The following is a 14,867-nucleotide window of genomic DNA, read 5'->3' on the forward strand; positions in this document are numbered from 1 at the left end:
ACAAAAAGAGATACATTACCCAACCCATCCTCTAAAGTAAAATGTAAGTGTATCCTGTATTTGGGAATATGACACATTACTTCCTGCTCAGAAAACTGCATTTGAGAGCTTAACCCACAAAGGCTGAAGTCTTGCACAAAACTGCCAAGGGTGTGCCACATTCATCTCTATTTAGATGTGTAAAACCAGCAGCTGCCAGGAACTGTGTGGGTACATTTACAACATAATAATGGCCCTTTGCAAGATTTTATCAGTACCTGCCTTTAAAAATGCAACTAAAACAACTTTATCTCAGTTTTGTTCCTTCTGAACTTTCTCCCTCCATAATTTTTTTTTAGAATTTCTCAAGCTTCCCTGTGAAAATTGTTCCTGCTGCAATTTTTGGGCTCACAAATTCTTGTGTTTTCACTTGTTAGCAGCTGAGTAGGTACACGGTGGTCAGTGAGGTGGCCTTTGCACAGAGAAGCTCCATGTGCAAGAAGCAGAGGTGTAGCATCTCCTTCCAGGATTGCACTGCCTGAACCAGCAAGCAAAGCAGCAAGAGGCAGAGGTGCCTGAATTTTAGAAACTGGGGACAAGTTCACAGAGCTCTGCTCCTTTATAGTTTTGGGGTTTTTTTTAATTTAGGGATAGATAACTCTTAATCAAAATGTAAATTTAATTTACATGAGACTGGTCTTAATTGTCCAACTTTAAACTCTTATTTGACAGTGACCATGACAAAAGTATCACTTTGTCCTGTGGAGGCTTGCTGTTCTATTTCTTGGAGAAAAGGCACCAGTGGGTATTTGGTCTTGGTTCCATTGTTACTGTAACGTAAATTTACTTATAAAATTTATTTTTGAAATCAGCTACCACAGAAATACTCACTTACCTGTTTGCTAATTTTCTGGAGTTGCCTTAAATCCACAAGGATGGATTAATTTCCCAGCGTAAGTTTCCATTACATTTTGAAAGAAATATTTAATTAAAAGAGGCCCACTTTTCCTGAGCTTTGACAGGGACACATCACAACAAAGGTGGAAATTAAATTAACTGAGCTATTGCTGAACTTTTAATTCAGCAATTAACCTGTCAAATTTCCTCGTATTCCCAAGCATGTACAATACACAAGTTGATACATTGTGGTAGCAGTTCTGCAAAACGTTGGGAGAACCAGCACGAGCACATTTCAACCCTTGATGAAACTGCAAAAACTTTCCCTTACTTTGTTTTGTTTCCGAATCTAAATCTGGCTGTTACACCAACAATGCAACCCCAGAAAGTCGGTGGGGCCATAACACAGATAAGGAGATGATCAGTTTGTTTTACATTACTGTCACTGAAACCAGACAGCAGAATACCTGTGAGCACACTCCTGACAAAAAGCTAAAAGCTCTTTGATCTAAACACTTTCTTGGTTAAAAGGTCTGTGAGCTGCAAGCAAAAAACCTATTCTCAGCTATTTGATGCCCCCTGTATTCAGGGAAACAGGATTTTGCACATTCTTTATCAATAACAGGAATTCCAGAGATACCTGAGCCTCCACCGTCAACCTCTCTCAAGCACACAAAACCTTGAACTTTGATCACTCACTTCTGACAAAAGGGATAACAGTCTGAGTTGCCCTTCTCCTTCTTTCCTTAAAAATCGTAAAGATAAACCATTCACTCAGAAAATGTGCTGTATAGGCTACTTGAAAATAAAACAGTGCTTCAGCTTTTGAAAGCATTGCACATCCAAAGACAACTTTTAAATGTGCTTAAGTCTAACAGTTTAGTATAAGTAAATTATTCCAAGTGAAAAAAATCAAACCTATATTGAGGTGACAATATTCGAGTTTTTCCATGAATAAAAAAAAGTGCAGATTATTGAAGCTGGAAAACAAGAAGAAAAAAAAAAAAGCCTTAATAATCAGGGCAGTAGAGGTGGAATGCTCCTCTGTAGGTTGCCTACTCCAACCCCTCTGCTCAGAGCAGGCTGCCAGGCCTGTGTCCACTTGTATATTGAGTATCTCCAAGGGTGGAAACTCCAACTCCACCCTCTCTCTGTGCAATTTACACCAGTGTTTGACCACACTCACATGGAAAAGCTTGCTCTTGTGTCTAAATGGAACTGTATTGTAAAGATTGGACTGATCTAAACAGGCAAGCATCCTCTTCCTCAGAAGAAACTACCTCTCTTGCAATTTTGAGATTTACAGTTTCACCAGTGTGTCAAATGGAGCAGCCTTAACAATGGAATGCATGGGGAACAGACAGTGAAAAACAAGTTTGCTGATTGCAGCTGTGTCTGTTCTTCTTAACTTCTTTATTTTTTAAAATAAGTAAATTCGAAGAACATTTTAGAGAGTTTCCTTCAAAACTTAAACCAAAAAGAAAACAAGAATTTTTTAAGTACTCACTTACTGAGACTCAATGCTACTGGAACCTCCAATGTATGAGCAGAAGAGGCTCAAAACATTTAAAAACATGTTGCATACAAACACACTATCACAGGGCTGTAGGGATGTCTCAAGGATCACATATCAAGTCTATTCAGGTTCAGTGACTTTTTTTCTTTTTCCCTGACAACATTTCCAACCCAGCCTGGGTTTCATGTCCGAGGTGTGGCTGTTTCTTGCCCTCATGTTAAAGGCTGAGCACCTTCAGCTGAAAATACTTCTGCAGCACTATTTCCTGGGCTGAGTGCAAGCAGCAAGAAGTTTGCACGTGTTAAATAAATTTCTTGCTCATTTTTGTCAGGTGTGCTTTCCCAGAGCTCATGACTAACAGCTGTGCAACGAGCACTCCCTGATCAGACCAGTCCAACAGATGTAGGTTAGTTCACAGACTTCAGTTGCCTGCTCTTCACCCCAGAAGAAAATTAAAAATATAGAGAAAAGGAATCCACCAAACCTATCACACAGATACCTACAAACAGAATTGTAACTTGGATACATAGATGAAAACTGCAACTACACATTTATGGGGCTGCATCACGGATTTTTAATTTACTTGGTATTATGAAGTAGTAACTGTTTTGCCATGAGCATTCACAGTAAGAAAAAGATGAGTTAGAACAAAGCAATTACTCAACTATCTTTTTTCCAAGTAACATTTATTAATAACATTCTTAAGGTGATAACTTAAGAGTCATAAGGAAGGGGGCTGTTGTCAGTAAACATACAATGAAAAGGCAGTAAGATTTTTCTACTGAAGTATGACTAACAAGGCTTTTAACAGTGTTTAGCTCAACCAAATTTAATATTAAAAACATTCAGAATTGCTAGAAGTGTTGCAATCAGTTCTGTTGAACTTATAAAACCTCATTTCAGTAGTCAATACTAACCTACTATTTATATAAAATTTTAAACTCCATTCTTAATTTTTGTAAACAAAGCACCTAAGCATTTGAAAGGAAAAAGTTAGTTTACACCCCATTAAACTGCAGCACGTGTGTGAAACCTCAGGCATGATCAGGCATGGAGCATTATTAGGCACAGAACAAGACACAGGTTCCACAGCCAGCTGCTGAATACACTTACATTGCCAAAGGTCTTTATACTAATTTCATTATCATTTATAGTTGAAAATTTAGTAAATTCTCAATGCAGAAAATTTCAAAAGAGACAAAGAAGTCATATAACATAGGTTTGTGAAGTTTCTGAAGGCCGCATGACTTGGAATGAGTTATGACTTCTTTATCTGCTTCAGAAATTTTCAGAAACTTCTTCAAAATCACTGAACTTTTGCAGATACTGGGCTTGTCAAAGAGCACGACAACACATCAGAAGACACATTTTCAGTCTGCTATTGGAACACTGAGGTATGCTGTAATTTACGAAATGCCAGTCAAATAAAAACTGAAGATGACCATTGCATTCTGAGGCTGTCAGTTCAAGCTCAAGTCAAGGAGGGGAACTGCTAACATACAAAACCTGCTTGTAAATCCTGTTTCCTTAGGGAAGTTGCAAACAAGGTGTTTATCTTACCCGTATCAACCGGCACCACGGTCAGTCCGCCCGAATGGAAACAACTGACATCCAGACTGTCAGTCTGGCTGCTCCTCCCTCTTGCAAACAAAAGTTTAAACTTGATATAAATCACATAAAGCTGCGAATGAATTTGCAGTAAGTCTTTGTTAACTGCCGATATAGATTTATAATTGCCTTAATTAGCATACTGTCACAGTAAATCTAGCTAAGCCAGATTTAATCTGGGTAAGTTTTCCTGAGCTGACACGCCCCAAACTAACTGTGAATCATAGAGTCAGCTGGGTTGGAAGGGACCTCGGAGATCAAGTCCAACCCTTGATCCACCACCGCCGTGGTTACTAGACCATGGCACTAAGTGACACATCCAGTCTCATCTTAAAAACCTCCAGGAACAGAGAATCCACCACTTCCCTGGTAAGCCCAGTCCAATGTCTGATTACCCTCTCTGTAAAGAATCTCTTCCTAATATCTTATGTCCAGAGGTGACCTTCAGACAAACAGGGAGGCACTCGCATGAGGCACTGCAGGAAAAGTCTTCACTGCCCCTGCCCAGCATGTGCTTACTGGGTTGTTTTCCCAGGGTTCTTGAACTTATGCTGGCTATAGGAATGACATTCATTCAAAGAATAGGAAAAATGCTTTAACAACTACCTGACATTAGCATTAAGTGAACTCAATGGTCTCCCGTTGTTGCCTTCTCCAGTTTTCTTTGGTGTGAGGTGTTAGCATTACAGCTATACAAATTTTTTATGCCTAATCCCCCTCAATTTGCAGTTTCCTGAAAAAAGAACAAGTGTCAAACAAACTCAAACTCTTCTGAATGCAAATAATGGTTTAAACTATTTATCCTTTTCCAAGTCTTTAAGAGCTAAAACAAATTAACATTAAACAAGTTAAACACATGCATTGGCTTTAACTAACACAGGCACTACTAGCACTATTCAAACGTGTTTTGTCTATCAATTGCAAAGAATTTTCAAAAACAGTTAAAAAAGTATGGTGCAGATGCAAAAGGTAAAAAAAAAAACAAAAACATTCTGTCCTGTTTTCCCCCATCCCTTTGAATTGATCCACAGCCAAATGAAGACCACAAATACAGACCTAGTACAGATCTACTCTTAACCAGTAGAAGAACCAGGCCAGAGTTAACACTTCACACCATGCCCCAAAAAAGCATTTATTGAGCAAAAAACCTCTTGCCTTTTGCACCATCTTGTTTGTCAACTATTCCAGCTGCACAGAAGTTTTCAGGATCATTGTGTAAGTACCTTTTTTCCCCCCCTTTTATTTTTTTTTTTAAATGTTTGGTGATGTATACAATCCAAAGACTTGCACCCAAGCTTAGCAATTTTCACAGTTAAGGCATAAGCCAGTGATACAACGGGGAGGGAGGGAGGAAGAGCTCACAACCCCACGCTAAATTTGCCCTGTTATTGATTTATGGCTTACAACGTACATAGACACACACACACTGTTTACTGAATTACTTGTAGTAATGGAACTATACTTTCATTCTTCAGTTGCTATAGCTGCATTACAATCCAACATTGCATTCAAAATCTGGAAGGAAATCCTAGGAAAGGTAGCGTGTTTTCTTTTAAAGAAACTTGACTAATCAATCAAAGTTTTAAAAAAACTGTTCAGGCATCAAACCAATATGGGCAAGCAACTTGTACAAAAATATACTGTATAGAAACACAGTTGGAAAATTGCATAGAAAATATCCTTTTATTTAAATTGAAATAAGGCACAGTTTTACTAGCTATGGTTTGGCTGTAAAAATGCAAGTCTATTTTGATTACTTTTATGTCGTTAACAATATTTTCCATAAAAATATAGGTGCAGAAATAAAAAACCCTTTTACACAGAGTGGGAAACACTCCATTGTAAAATTTCACCAAATTTAGTGTAATTCAGTTGTTGAAAATTCAAATGCCATTTTGAATCAGGATTCCATATGTTATTGTCCTCCAGGCTGTTCAGGGGCCGATGCTGTGCTTTCTTCATTTCCTGTGTAATCCAGGTGTTCCATCATCTAAATGCAAAAAGAAAAAAGAAAGGAAAAGAGATGGCTCTTTATAAAGAAATACTGCTTTCCCCCCATTGATCCGAAGTATTTGTTAGCTAAGAGAGATATAATTAAACATTTGTTAGAGTACATTTTAGCAGCATACAGATAGGAAGTCCTCTATAGATCAAAGAAGTATTCAAGCTAAATAATCAAAGCTCCATTAGCTAATGCTTTCCACTACAAAAGCATTCTCCAACCAAGGACTCAAGACCTCTACAAGAAATTAAACTTATGAGTCAGAAGTATCTTGATTATTAAATACAAAGAACGAAAAAACAATTGGGTTTAAGCAAATTTTTCAAAAGACACAGTTTTCAGAACTGGAAGTAGACTCTAGGATCTAACCCAACATTTACAGGTGGTAAGCAACAGCTTGAACAGAAAAGAGTGGCTTTCTCTTTTCATGGCTGTAAAGGCTACCTATTATTATTAGTAAAAACTAACTATTGGTAACATCTCTTTGTAAATTTTCCTTCTATTTTAAATAGGATAAGGTAAATGGAACTGTAAAGTCCTGCAATAGATGAGAATCTAAACCAGACTATTATGTAGACTGATTATACTTTCCAATTAATGTAACTGATTAGATCACTTGAATAACACAAGACAAATTTGTACTTGTCCCAACTAAAAAGCCCCATTTCCCTATCCACTGCTGTAGTGGTAGAAGGCAATGAAGGCTCTGGTTTTCCCCTTGGGACAAGTCACTGAATGTATTACACAGGTAAAGTACACATTTGTTAGTGAGAGAAACCAAGACCATCAGTTTGAGGGCTTCAGAATTAAACATAATTAACAAGAGGCCAAGAACTGGACAGTTTTGTAGCTGACAACCATAGATAGAAGATACACAAGTAGCACAACTAATGCTGAAAAACAAAGTGTCAAGGAGCTCAGGTGCCCAGCGTGGCAGGATTATTAGGACAAGGGATAATGCATTCAGCATCGAAAGGTAGAAAACCACACGGACATTCTTCCTGAGTGGCATAACCAGCCTAGGAGTGAAAATCCTCCCTGTCTTTCTGTGAAACAGCTGCTCACTGTGTGGGTTCTGATCTAAGCTGGGCAGATTTCCACACAATAGTTTCCTTGTTTACTAGCACCCACAGGAGAATCCTTGGCAACACAAAGACAGGCTCTGACACTGTTGTGCTGTACACATTTTAGTGTGGTATAATTCTATGTACAAGGTAAAGAGGTTAGTTCCATTAACTTCTCTCCTTCTCCAGCTGTGATCCATCCCTGTGCCATTCCTTCTTTTATGCCAACAGGATTGTTTCATTGAAAGGCACACAAATACATCTTATCAAAAGCAGGTTTGCTTAAACAAGGTGTTTCACAGTCCAGCCACACCAACATGCTGTACATTAAGCTGACTGTTCCAAAAAACAAGTCAGTGGGGTTTGGGTAATGCTCAGGAGAGCCTAGTGGCCACAATATCAATTTGACTCAGACCAGAAAAGATCTTTCACAACTCTTTCTTTGTGTGTCAGAATTAAGACAATAAGAATAAAGGCAGGCACCAGTCTTGCCAACAGACCTAAGAACTGAGTTACAGCAACAGCACACACTCAGTCCAGCAGTGAACATCCAGCTCCTGTGACAATGACAATTTTGCATTCATTTCAGTATATTCAGACTTTCCCCCCTGCACTGTAACCAAAAATCCACATCAAAAGTCACCCAAAGCAAAACACTCCCTACAATTACAGAACTCAAACCATCCCTTGGAATGAAGACTGAAGTATTTGTTTCCAGGATAAAACAAGAACAACCTCCCCCCACAGTACCATATTACATCAAGTCATGCCATAGATGATCTTCCCTGGGATGAAGGAGGATATAACAGCTGGCAGAGAGAAGGTAATTTTGGTAAGCAGAGACAAGATGCTTCTAGAGTTAAGAGTCACCACTGTTTGCAACAATTCGGTGTATTCCATAGTCAAAGGTTCTTTTCTTAACCCTACAACACTGGAAGTAGCAAAAAAATGTACTTTTTTGTACAAATGCTGGAGACAGCACCTGTAATTAAATTTTAAATTCTCAGCTTAATAATCAGATTTTTAAGTTAACTTTTAAAAACCTGAAAAAAAACTTTAAAAGGCCCAGTAAAGGATCAAGGATGTTTTGATGGGTTTTTTTTGTTTTCTTTTTATATAAATGTTACAAGGTTAAAAAAGCCACCCCACCCCATTTCTAATCTCTCTTCCACATTGAAGGAGAGCCTATAACTTGAAGCTGGAGATAACAGGTGCCTCTCTAAAAGTCTGAGATCGCATTAAGCAGCTTTTCCCACACATGTATCTCCATTGTAGATTCTCTCAGGACAACTCCATCCTCAAAGCCTCAGCAGAAGCTGCAGGAATCTTTATGACAGCCAGCAGCAAAATGAAGGCACCTCGATACAATTCTGGACAAAGTTGTTGTTTTAACCCTCAAAAGAGTCAAAGCAATCTGACATTATGGAGAGCTGATGAACATTTTTAAAAGTGGAAGAGATTTAGAAGCTCTGCTCCCACATCTGAATTCCTGACAGTTTTTAAGGGGGAGGTGTTAAGACAGCTTTGTAACTGAAACACATTTATGTTTAACCTATCTCCTAACATGGTGAACAATTAAAAACTAAACCCAGCAAACTCACTCCAAAAAAGCACTCCCACAGAGCCAAACTAGAAATGGTAATACCAACTCCTCCCTGTAAGAGTACACAGTACCTAAGACACTTGCCTGCAAGATTCACTTGGATGATGTTGCATTCACAGAATTCTTAACAACTCACAGGTATGATGAATTTGTGAGTTTCTAAAAATGTGATTATAAAAATGATGGTACTAAACTGCAGGTGCATGCTGTGTAACATGCCAATGCCAAATCTGTTGATTTATTACTTCAAACGGAGATAAGAAGTGCTGAGCACTTAAAACTGACAAACTCTCAGAAGTTGCAACTGTCCTATGTAGAAAATCTCAAAGTTGCATTAGTCCACTAGATTTTTCATGTTACTACTAAAAGTATTTCACAGCTTGTACTGATGCAAAAAAAACTAGTATTTTAAAATTAATAACTGGAAAATAAGTATGAAATTAGTTTATCATGCAGGCATGCATGAGGAGTATAAGCAATCCAGAAAACCTAGAAAAACCTTTATTATACACTCTACAGCAGCAATACTGCCTATTTAAAAGGTGGCAGGAAAGTTGGCACATTACTCTCCCAAGAAATCCCTGTGCCTGTGCTTCAGAATAGTTAAAATGTTTTCCTGTGCAGCAACTCATTACAGCTCAAGACTACTCCATAAAAAAGCCACATGGAGCATAACTAGAATTTCAGACTGCATCATTACACAGAAACAAATGATCTCAGCTATGAATTATGGGACCTCAGAGCTATCTTGAGGAGTCAAGTATTTGTCATATGTATAAAGCAGAAACTGAAAAACTGGTTTTAACAAACCTATCCAAGAACTTGAGTGCACAGAGCAGGACAGAATAGTTTTAAGCTATAAAAATACAGTCTCACCATCTGCTTCTCATTTGCACTCAACCCCTCCCACTTTCTAATATCATCTTCAGTTTATATCTAATTTGTTTATTATTAGGGCTTTTTAATGAGACTTAAGTTGTTAAAGTTCTCTTTATTAGAAGAAAGAAGCTAGTGAGAAGCACTTTTTAATTGAGAATTTCAGACACAGTCAGGCAGAGTTCACCATCTCAAATTGTCTTCAGTGTACAGAGCAGACACCCTACGCTTTATAAATAGATGTATAACTCCAGACCAGCAACTATAATTCAAGATTATATTTAAATTCCACATGAAGCTGAAATTTGAAAGCTTGCACTGCTCTCTCCAAGCTATGTGGACAGTAAAAATAAATACCATCAGTGTCAGCAGTCATGAGCTACAGCCAAGAAAGGTCAAACCTCGCTGCAGTCCAGACGCTGCACAGCGGTAAGACCACAAAAGCTGGTCTCAATCCCGGCTCCCACTGCAAGCAGTGCAGGCAGGATGGGGTAAAGGACACTGTGCAGCAGGCAGGTGACAGAGGGACAGTAGATGCAATTACTAAAGGCAAATTTATCATGCTCAGCGTTATAACAGAATATGACAGTTTTTGTTTAGCACTAAGCAGGTTTTCATGTCAACGCACTGACACAGAAAAATCAGGTGAAGGACTTCAATATAGGTAACAGAAGAGAAAATAATATCAGCTGTAAATATTTTAAGACACCCCTAAGGATTTGGGAAGTTAGAGAGTAAAGAAGCATAGGAAGCCTGCCTTCAGGCTTAGGAATCATGGCTCTGTTGCTACTTAATTACATTTTCCTGTATTCCTTTAAAAAAAATAAAAAACCCAAAACACTCAAGTGTGATGACAGATTTATATTTTGTCTTCAGTTCTATCCCCTTATATTGAGCTATCCAGAGAAATTAAAAAGTAGATGCAAAAAAGACTGAAAAGAGGAAGCGGAGGGGAAAAAAAGGAAAAAAGAAACCACAAGATGATTAAGAAAGTTGCATTAAAAGAAGACCATAATCACACCTTGTAGCAAAGGCGTCCTGGACGAGTCCGATACCTAAATAAAATTCATTCAATTATTAAAACCATTGCAACAAAACCAACAAACCCCAGAAAAACCCAAAACTCAAAAAAGCTAACTAATGAACTACTATGAAGTTTAGTCACTGATGCACTGCACATGCTCTTCTACCCCTATTCTTAGGACACTTTGCTCTAACAACTGTGCAAGGTTTCTCTGCTCCCACGAGGACAAAGCAAACCTCTACATAAGTCTGACTACCCTTATCAATGGGGCACCTCTGCCCAAGTTAAAATCACCACAGCTGTAGCCAAAAAGTCTTCTGACACCTTTCTCTATCTTTCCTCCTTAGACTGAGCACTGAAAACTGGACATTTCAACCCCAGGCCTGTGTGGGTTTGGGTGGTTTGGGGTTTTGTTTGTTTGTTTGGAGTTTTGGCATGTTTGTTTGTAAGTGCAGTAAAGACAGTTCAAAATACAGCTTTAGGTGAAGAGAACATCAAATGAAAAGATCAACACTGCAGCATTTCCAGAGTGCAACTTGAATAACACCCTCTGGGAAGAAAAATTAATATAAAAATATTCTTCAGATAGTTATAGAAAAATAGGAGTTAGCAAAGCTACACAGAGGTGCTCAATCACAGACAAGTCTACTTGGGGTGGTAGAGTGGGGGTTGAAATCAACATTTTAAATCATGCTAGAAATGAAGTCATCTGACCTCAAAACAAGCTGAAGTTCAGAGCAGTTTTAATCCTTCAAGAAACCAGTTGAAAGGACACGAAATAACTACTATGGCAACATAATTCTTTCAAGTATGAGTTTTGTTACAAGAAGTACAAGAAATTTTTGTCGCTAAGGAGAGCTGCCAAATTTACTTAGGCCAATCTTACTCAGAACACAAGTGAAGAAAATAAATTGCAAAGCATTTTGCCCCCAACAAACCCAAAGCTACTGGGCTTCATATATGTGATGCTGTTCATTTTAGGATAGCAAACAGTCACCAATTCATATATAAATGCATGGTAAGCCAAATTCATTCAGACCTACAGAGGAACATTTCTATTCACTGGACCTCGGAAAGGAGAAAAGGTGCTTTTGTAGACAAAAAGACAGGGTATTTAGTTAAAGCTGAAAATCTCTGGAGTAATTTCACACCTAGCCAACCTCCAGCTGAAGCAGGTGTACAATATTAGTTAGATGAACAAAAGGTTCAGCTGCAGTGTTTAGCTGTAATACTATAGGAGCTGCCTGCCTGCAGTTTTACATTTACAAGAATTACCCTTGACTTCCACTAACCCACTTAAACCTTGCAATCCCGAAGTTGAAAAAGCAGGAGCTGCTCCTTTCCATCAACCTGACACCCACCTCCCCCAACAAGAAACCACCCAATCTCAGAGTTCAACACAGCCTAGACACAGGTGATAGTGTCTGAATTCAAACCATATTGGACTTTAGGTCTCAAGCAAAACGTAATCTGAGATTGGTCTGCCTTATGCTCAGTGCCAGCTCACAAGGGCTACTGGCACACTCAGCTACTACAGCGAGTTCCAGCGGGGAAATGTGCACGTGGCAACAGACAGCAGGTGGCATTTTAAGGAGTGCAATTCCTGGGTAGTGTCAGACATAACCGAGGGGGGAGTGCAGAATACCCAAGGCAGTGTGCCCACAGTGTGTGCTGTGACAGGAAACTTATGTAACCACCCAGCTATTTTGTTGTTGAGTGCTCCATACAATCCTGACAATGCAGGACATCAGTGATGCATGGAAAGTTTCTAAAATTCTAGTTGATCACTAACCTTTTTTGGAACTGTCTCTGATACAGGACTAGTGCAGATTGGAGTCTGGATGCTTAGTTCAGTGACTCATGTCATACCACATCAAGATGATCGATGAGGAATGTCAAATTATGAGAACAGATTTAAGCAAATAGAACAAAGTACTTTTCCTCCCTAAGTACTGAACCAGCTATTTCATCTCCCTTAAGCTCTGTTCTCCATGTCAACTCCTAGACTAAGATTTTCTAAGAGTAAAAACTACTTTTCCTTATTAATTCCAAAAGATCACAGGAAGACCAGCAAAAATGGGACTGCAGGTGATATATCACCAAGTACTCAAAGAAGCATATACCCAAAGGAATTAACCCAAGGCATCCAGCCTACCTGGTAACTGCTTCCTTTCCAAAACTTCTTCATCTCTTTGCGCCTCCAGGCAACAAGCGAGCTGGTGATGAGTGTACATGGTACAAGATAGAGAAGGGCAGGTTGTCCCATCTTCATTAGTGCCAGAACAACAAAAGTCAGCACCATACCAACAGCATAAGCTATAAGAAGATATTTATACAGACACAATCAAGAACAGGAGAATTTTTAGATTAAGTCAGATAAGCCAGAATTATTTTTTTAAAAGCAGTATCTTCCTTGTTAATATAACTGAAGACAGACAACTGGTTGCTCTGCATTTGCAAGATTTCTCAAAGCAACTGACTACCTTTAAGAATAGTCACCTTAAATATTAGCAGGCACACTAAAAAGAGTTTATAAAGAGATTCTTGACAACACTGAACCTTTACCTGAAGAAAACTACCTAGTTCTGACATTTAAACAAAGCTATTATGAAGACCAACAATACTGAAATATCATATGATTTACCTATTGTGCAGGAAATGTAGTATACAGAAGATGAACTTGTTTGAACATCAAATCTTCGACAATAGGCAACCAGAAGCCCTTGAAGGAAATAAAAATTAAAAAAGGAGAAGGATTAATGAAATGTTTGGCCATGAATTTTCTTCTCCCCAATCTCCAAATGAAAGCAGCATAAAAAAATTTACAGTAAGACTTCCCACTATTGTATGTTATCTTCTTCCCATTTATTTCTGGAAAGCCAAGAACCAGTTTAAGAAATCCTACAGTAAGCCCAGGAATTCAAAACCATAATGGAAATATGAGCCAAGCGAGCTCAATATTAAAAGGTGGGGTTTTTTTTAAGCAAGCTATTTACATTTTTAGTAATTATGCTATTTTAGGCTGTTTTCAGTTTTCTAACACAGAGGAGTAACAACCTATTTTTAATACTTTTCTTCAACAGGATTCTAATGCTCACAACTTAACATTCAGCAATTTTGCCTGCACGTGCTTAAGTAGTTTGCTCAACGCTCCAACTATGGCAAAATTCAGCTCTTCTGACAAAGATGGAAAAATTTGGCAATGCATTTTCTGTTACTTCACCTCTAATTATGTAGTCTTGGATACAAAAATCCCATGAAGTCACAGAATACCTACTTTCTGTGAGATTTGGATGAAATTCAGTTAATACTGACAACTGGATTTATCCATGTGACTTGTATTTACACAATCCAGTGCAATAGAAAAAACCTGTCACAATTGAAGTGTTCTGTAACACACCAAGCTTTCTTCTTCTGTTGTGGCTTTTGTTGTATTCTGCACTGACAGATCAAGGCAAACTGCAGCATTTGATTTAGTAATTGCTCTGTGAACAAGCTCTACTGTAAGTCAGTTGAGAATCAAACCCAAAATATTTAACCTTAATTTACAATTACCAAAACCTTTGCTCACCTGGGACAATAATATCTCCAAAACCCAGCAATGAAAATGGCAAGTCACACAGTGTCGATGCAGAGTGTTCAAGTCTAGGTACTCTAATAACCACAGGTAACTGGAAAACATTATTTCAGAAGCCATATAAATCTCATCTAAAGCATCCTGGTGTTTTGGATTTTTGGTTGCTTAATTTAATAAACAGTTTAAATATAATTAATTTATTGTTAATGGAGAACTTTAAAATAGGTCGAACCTAAAGTAAAAACCAGAAACCAACACAGAAAATAGATAAAGCTTAAGGCAACAGGTAAGCTGGAATTTCAGATTTACGAATAATATACACACCAAAGAAAAAAAAAGTTAAAACAATATTTAACCATGTAATGGGAGTAACAAATCTGGATTATTAACCTAACTATAGAATATTGATCAATGATATCCAGGCCCTGAAGAGAAATTTGGACAGTCAGGTTTTCCCCAAAAGAATAGTCTTTTCAGAGGGAATAATTTAAAAATCCAGTATCTGAAATACAATCCTTACTTTCTCATGGGGAGCTGAGCGTTCAGTAGGGACTTCCACCAAGTTTCCATCACTCTAGGATCAAACCCAAGTCAACAGGAATTTAATACTTATAAGAAAATAGCAGAAGCTGCTGTATTTTGTGAGAAAGTTATGCCAAAAAGCGCACTATGAATTAGCTACGCAGAGTCAGTATTTTTATGCTGCACGTGTTAAAATGAC

General features: G+C 38.1%; 1 protein-coding gene across 4 annotated transcripts in view; it reads right to left on the bottom strand.

The window, feature by feature from the left end:
* Positions 1–3,071: 3,071 nt before the first annotated feature.
* The window catches only part of SPPL2A (signal peptide peptidase like 2A), a 28,183-nt gene continuing 16,387 nt past the window's right edge, over positions 3,072–14,867 (bottom strand). Inside the window, exons 12-17 of one of the 4 annotated variants that reach the window (XM_032700179.1) lie at positions 14,667–14,720; positions 14,141–14,240; positions 13,214–13,291; positions 12,725–12,885; positions 10,567–10,600; positions 3,072–5,990 (exon numbers count right to left, since the gene is read on the bottom strand). In XM_032700179.1, coding sequence (XP_032556070.1) covers positions 5,959–5,990; positions 10,567–10,600; positions 12,725–12,885; positions 13,214–13,291; positions 14,141–14,240; positions 14,667–14,720 — 459 coding nt within the window. In that variant the 3' untranslated portion in view covers positions 3,072–5,958. The remainder of the gene's footprint in view (positions 5,991–10,566; positions 10,601–12,724; positions 12,886–13,213; positions 13,292–14,140; positions 14,241–14,666; positions 14,721–14,867) is intronic. The other 3 variants (XM_032700181.1, XM_032700178.1, XM_032700180.1) reach the window with 3 other exon arrangements.

The sequence above is a fragment of the Chiroxiphia lanceolata genome, chromosome 12, assembly GCF_009829145.1.
Source record: "Chiroxiphia lanceolata isolate bChiLan1 chromosome 12, bChiLan1.pri, whole genome shotgun sequence".
Classification (NCBI taxonomy): domain Eukaryota; kingdom Metazoa; phylum Chordata; class Aves; order Passeriformes; family Pipridae; genus Chiroxiphia; species Chiroxiphia lanceolata.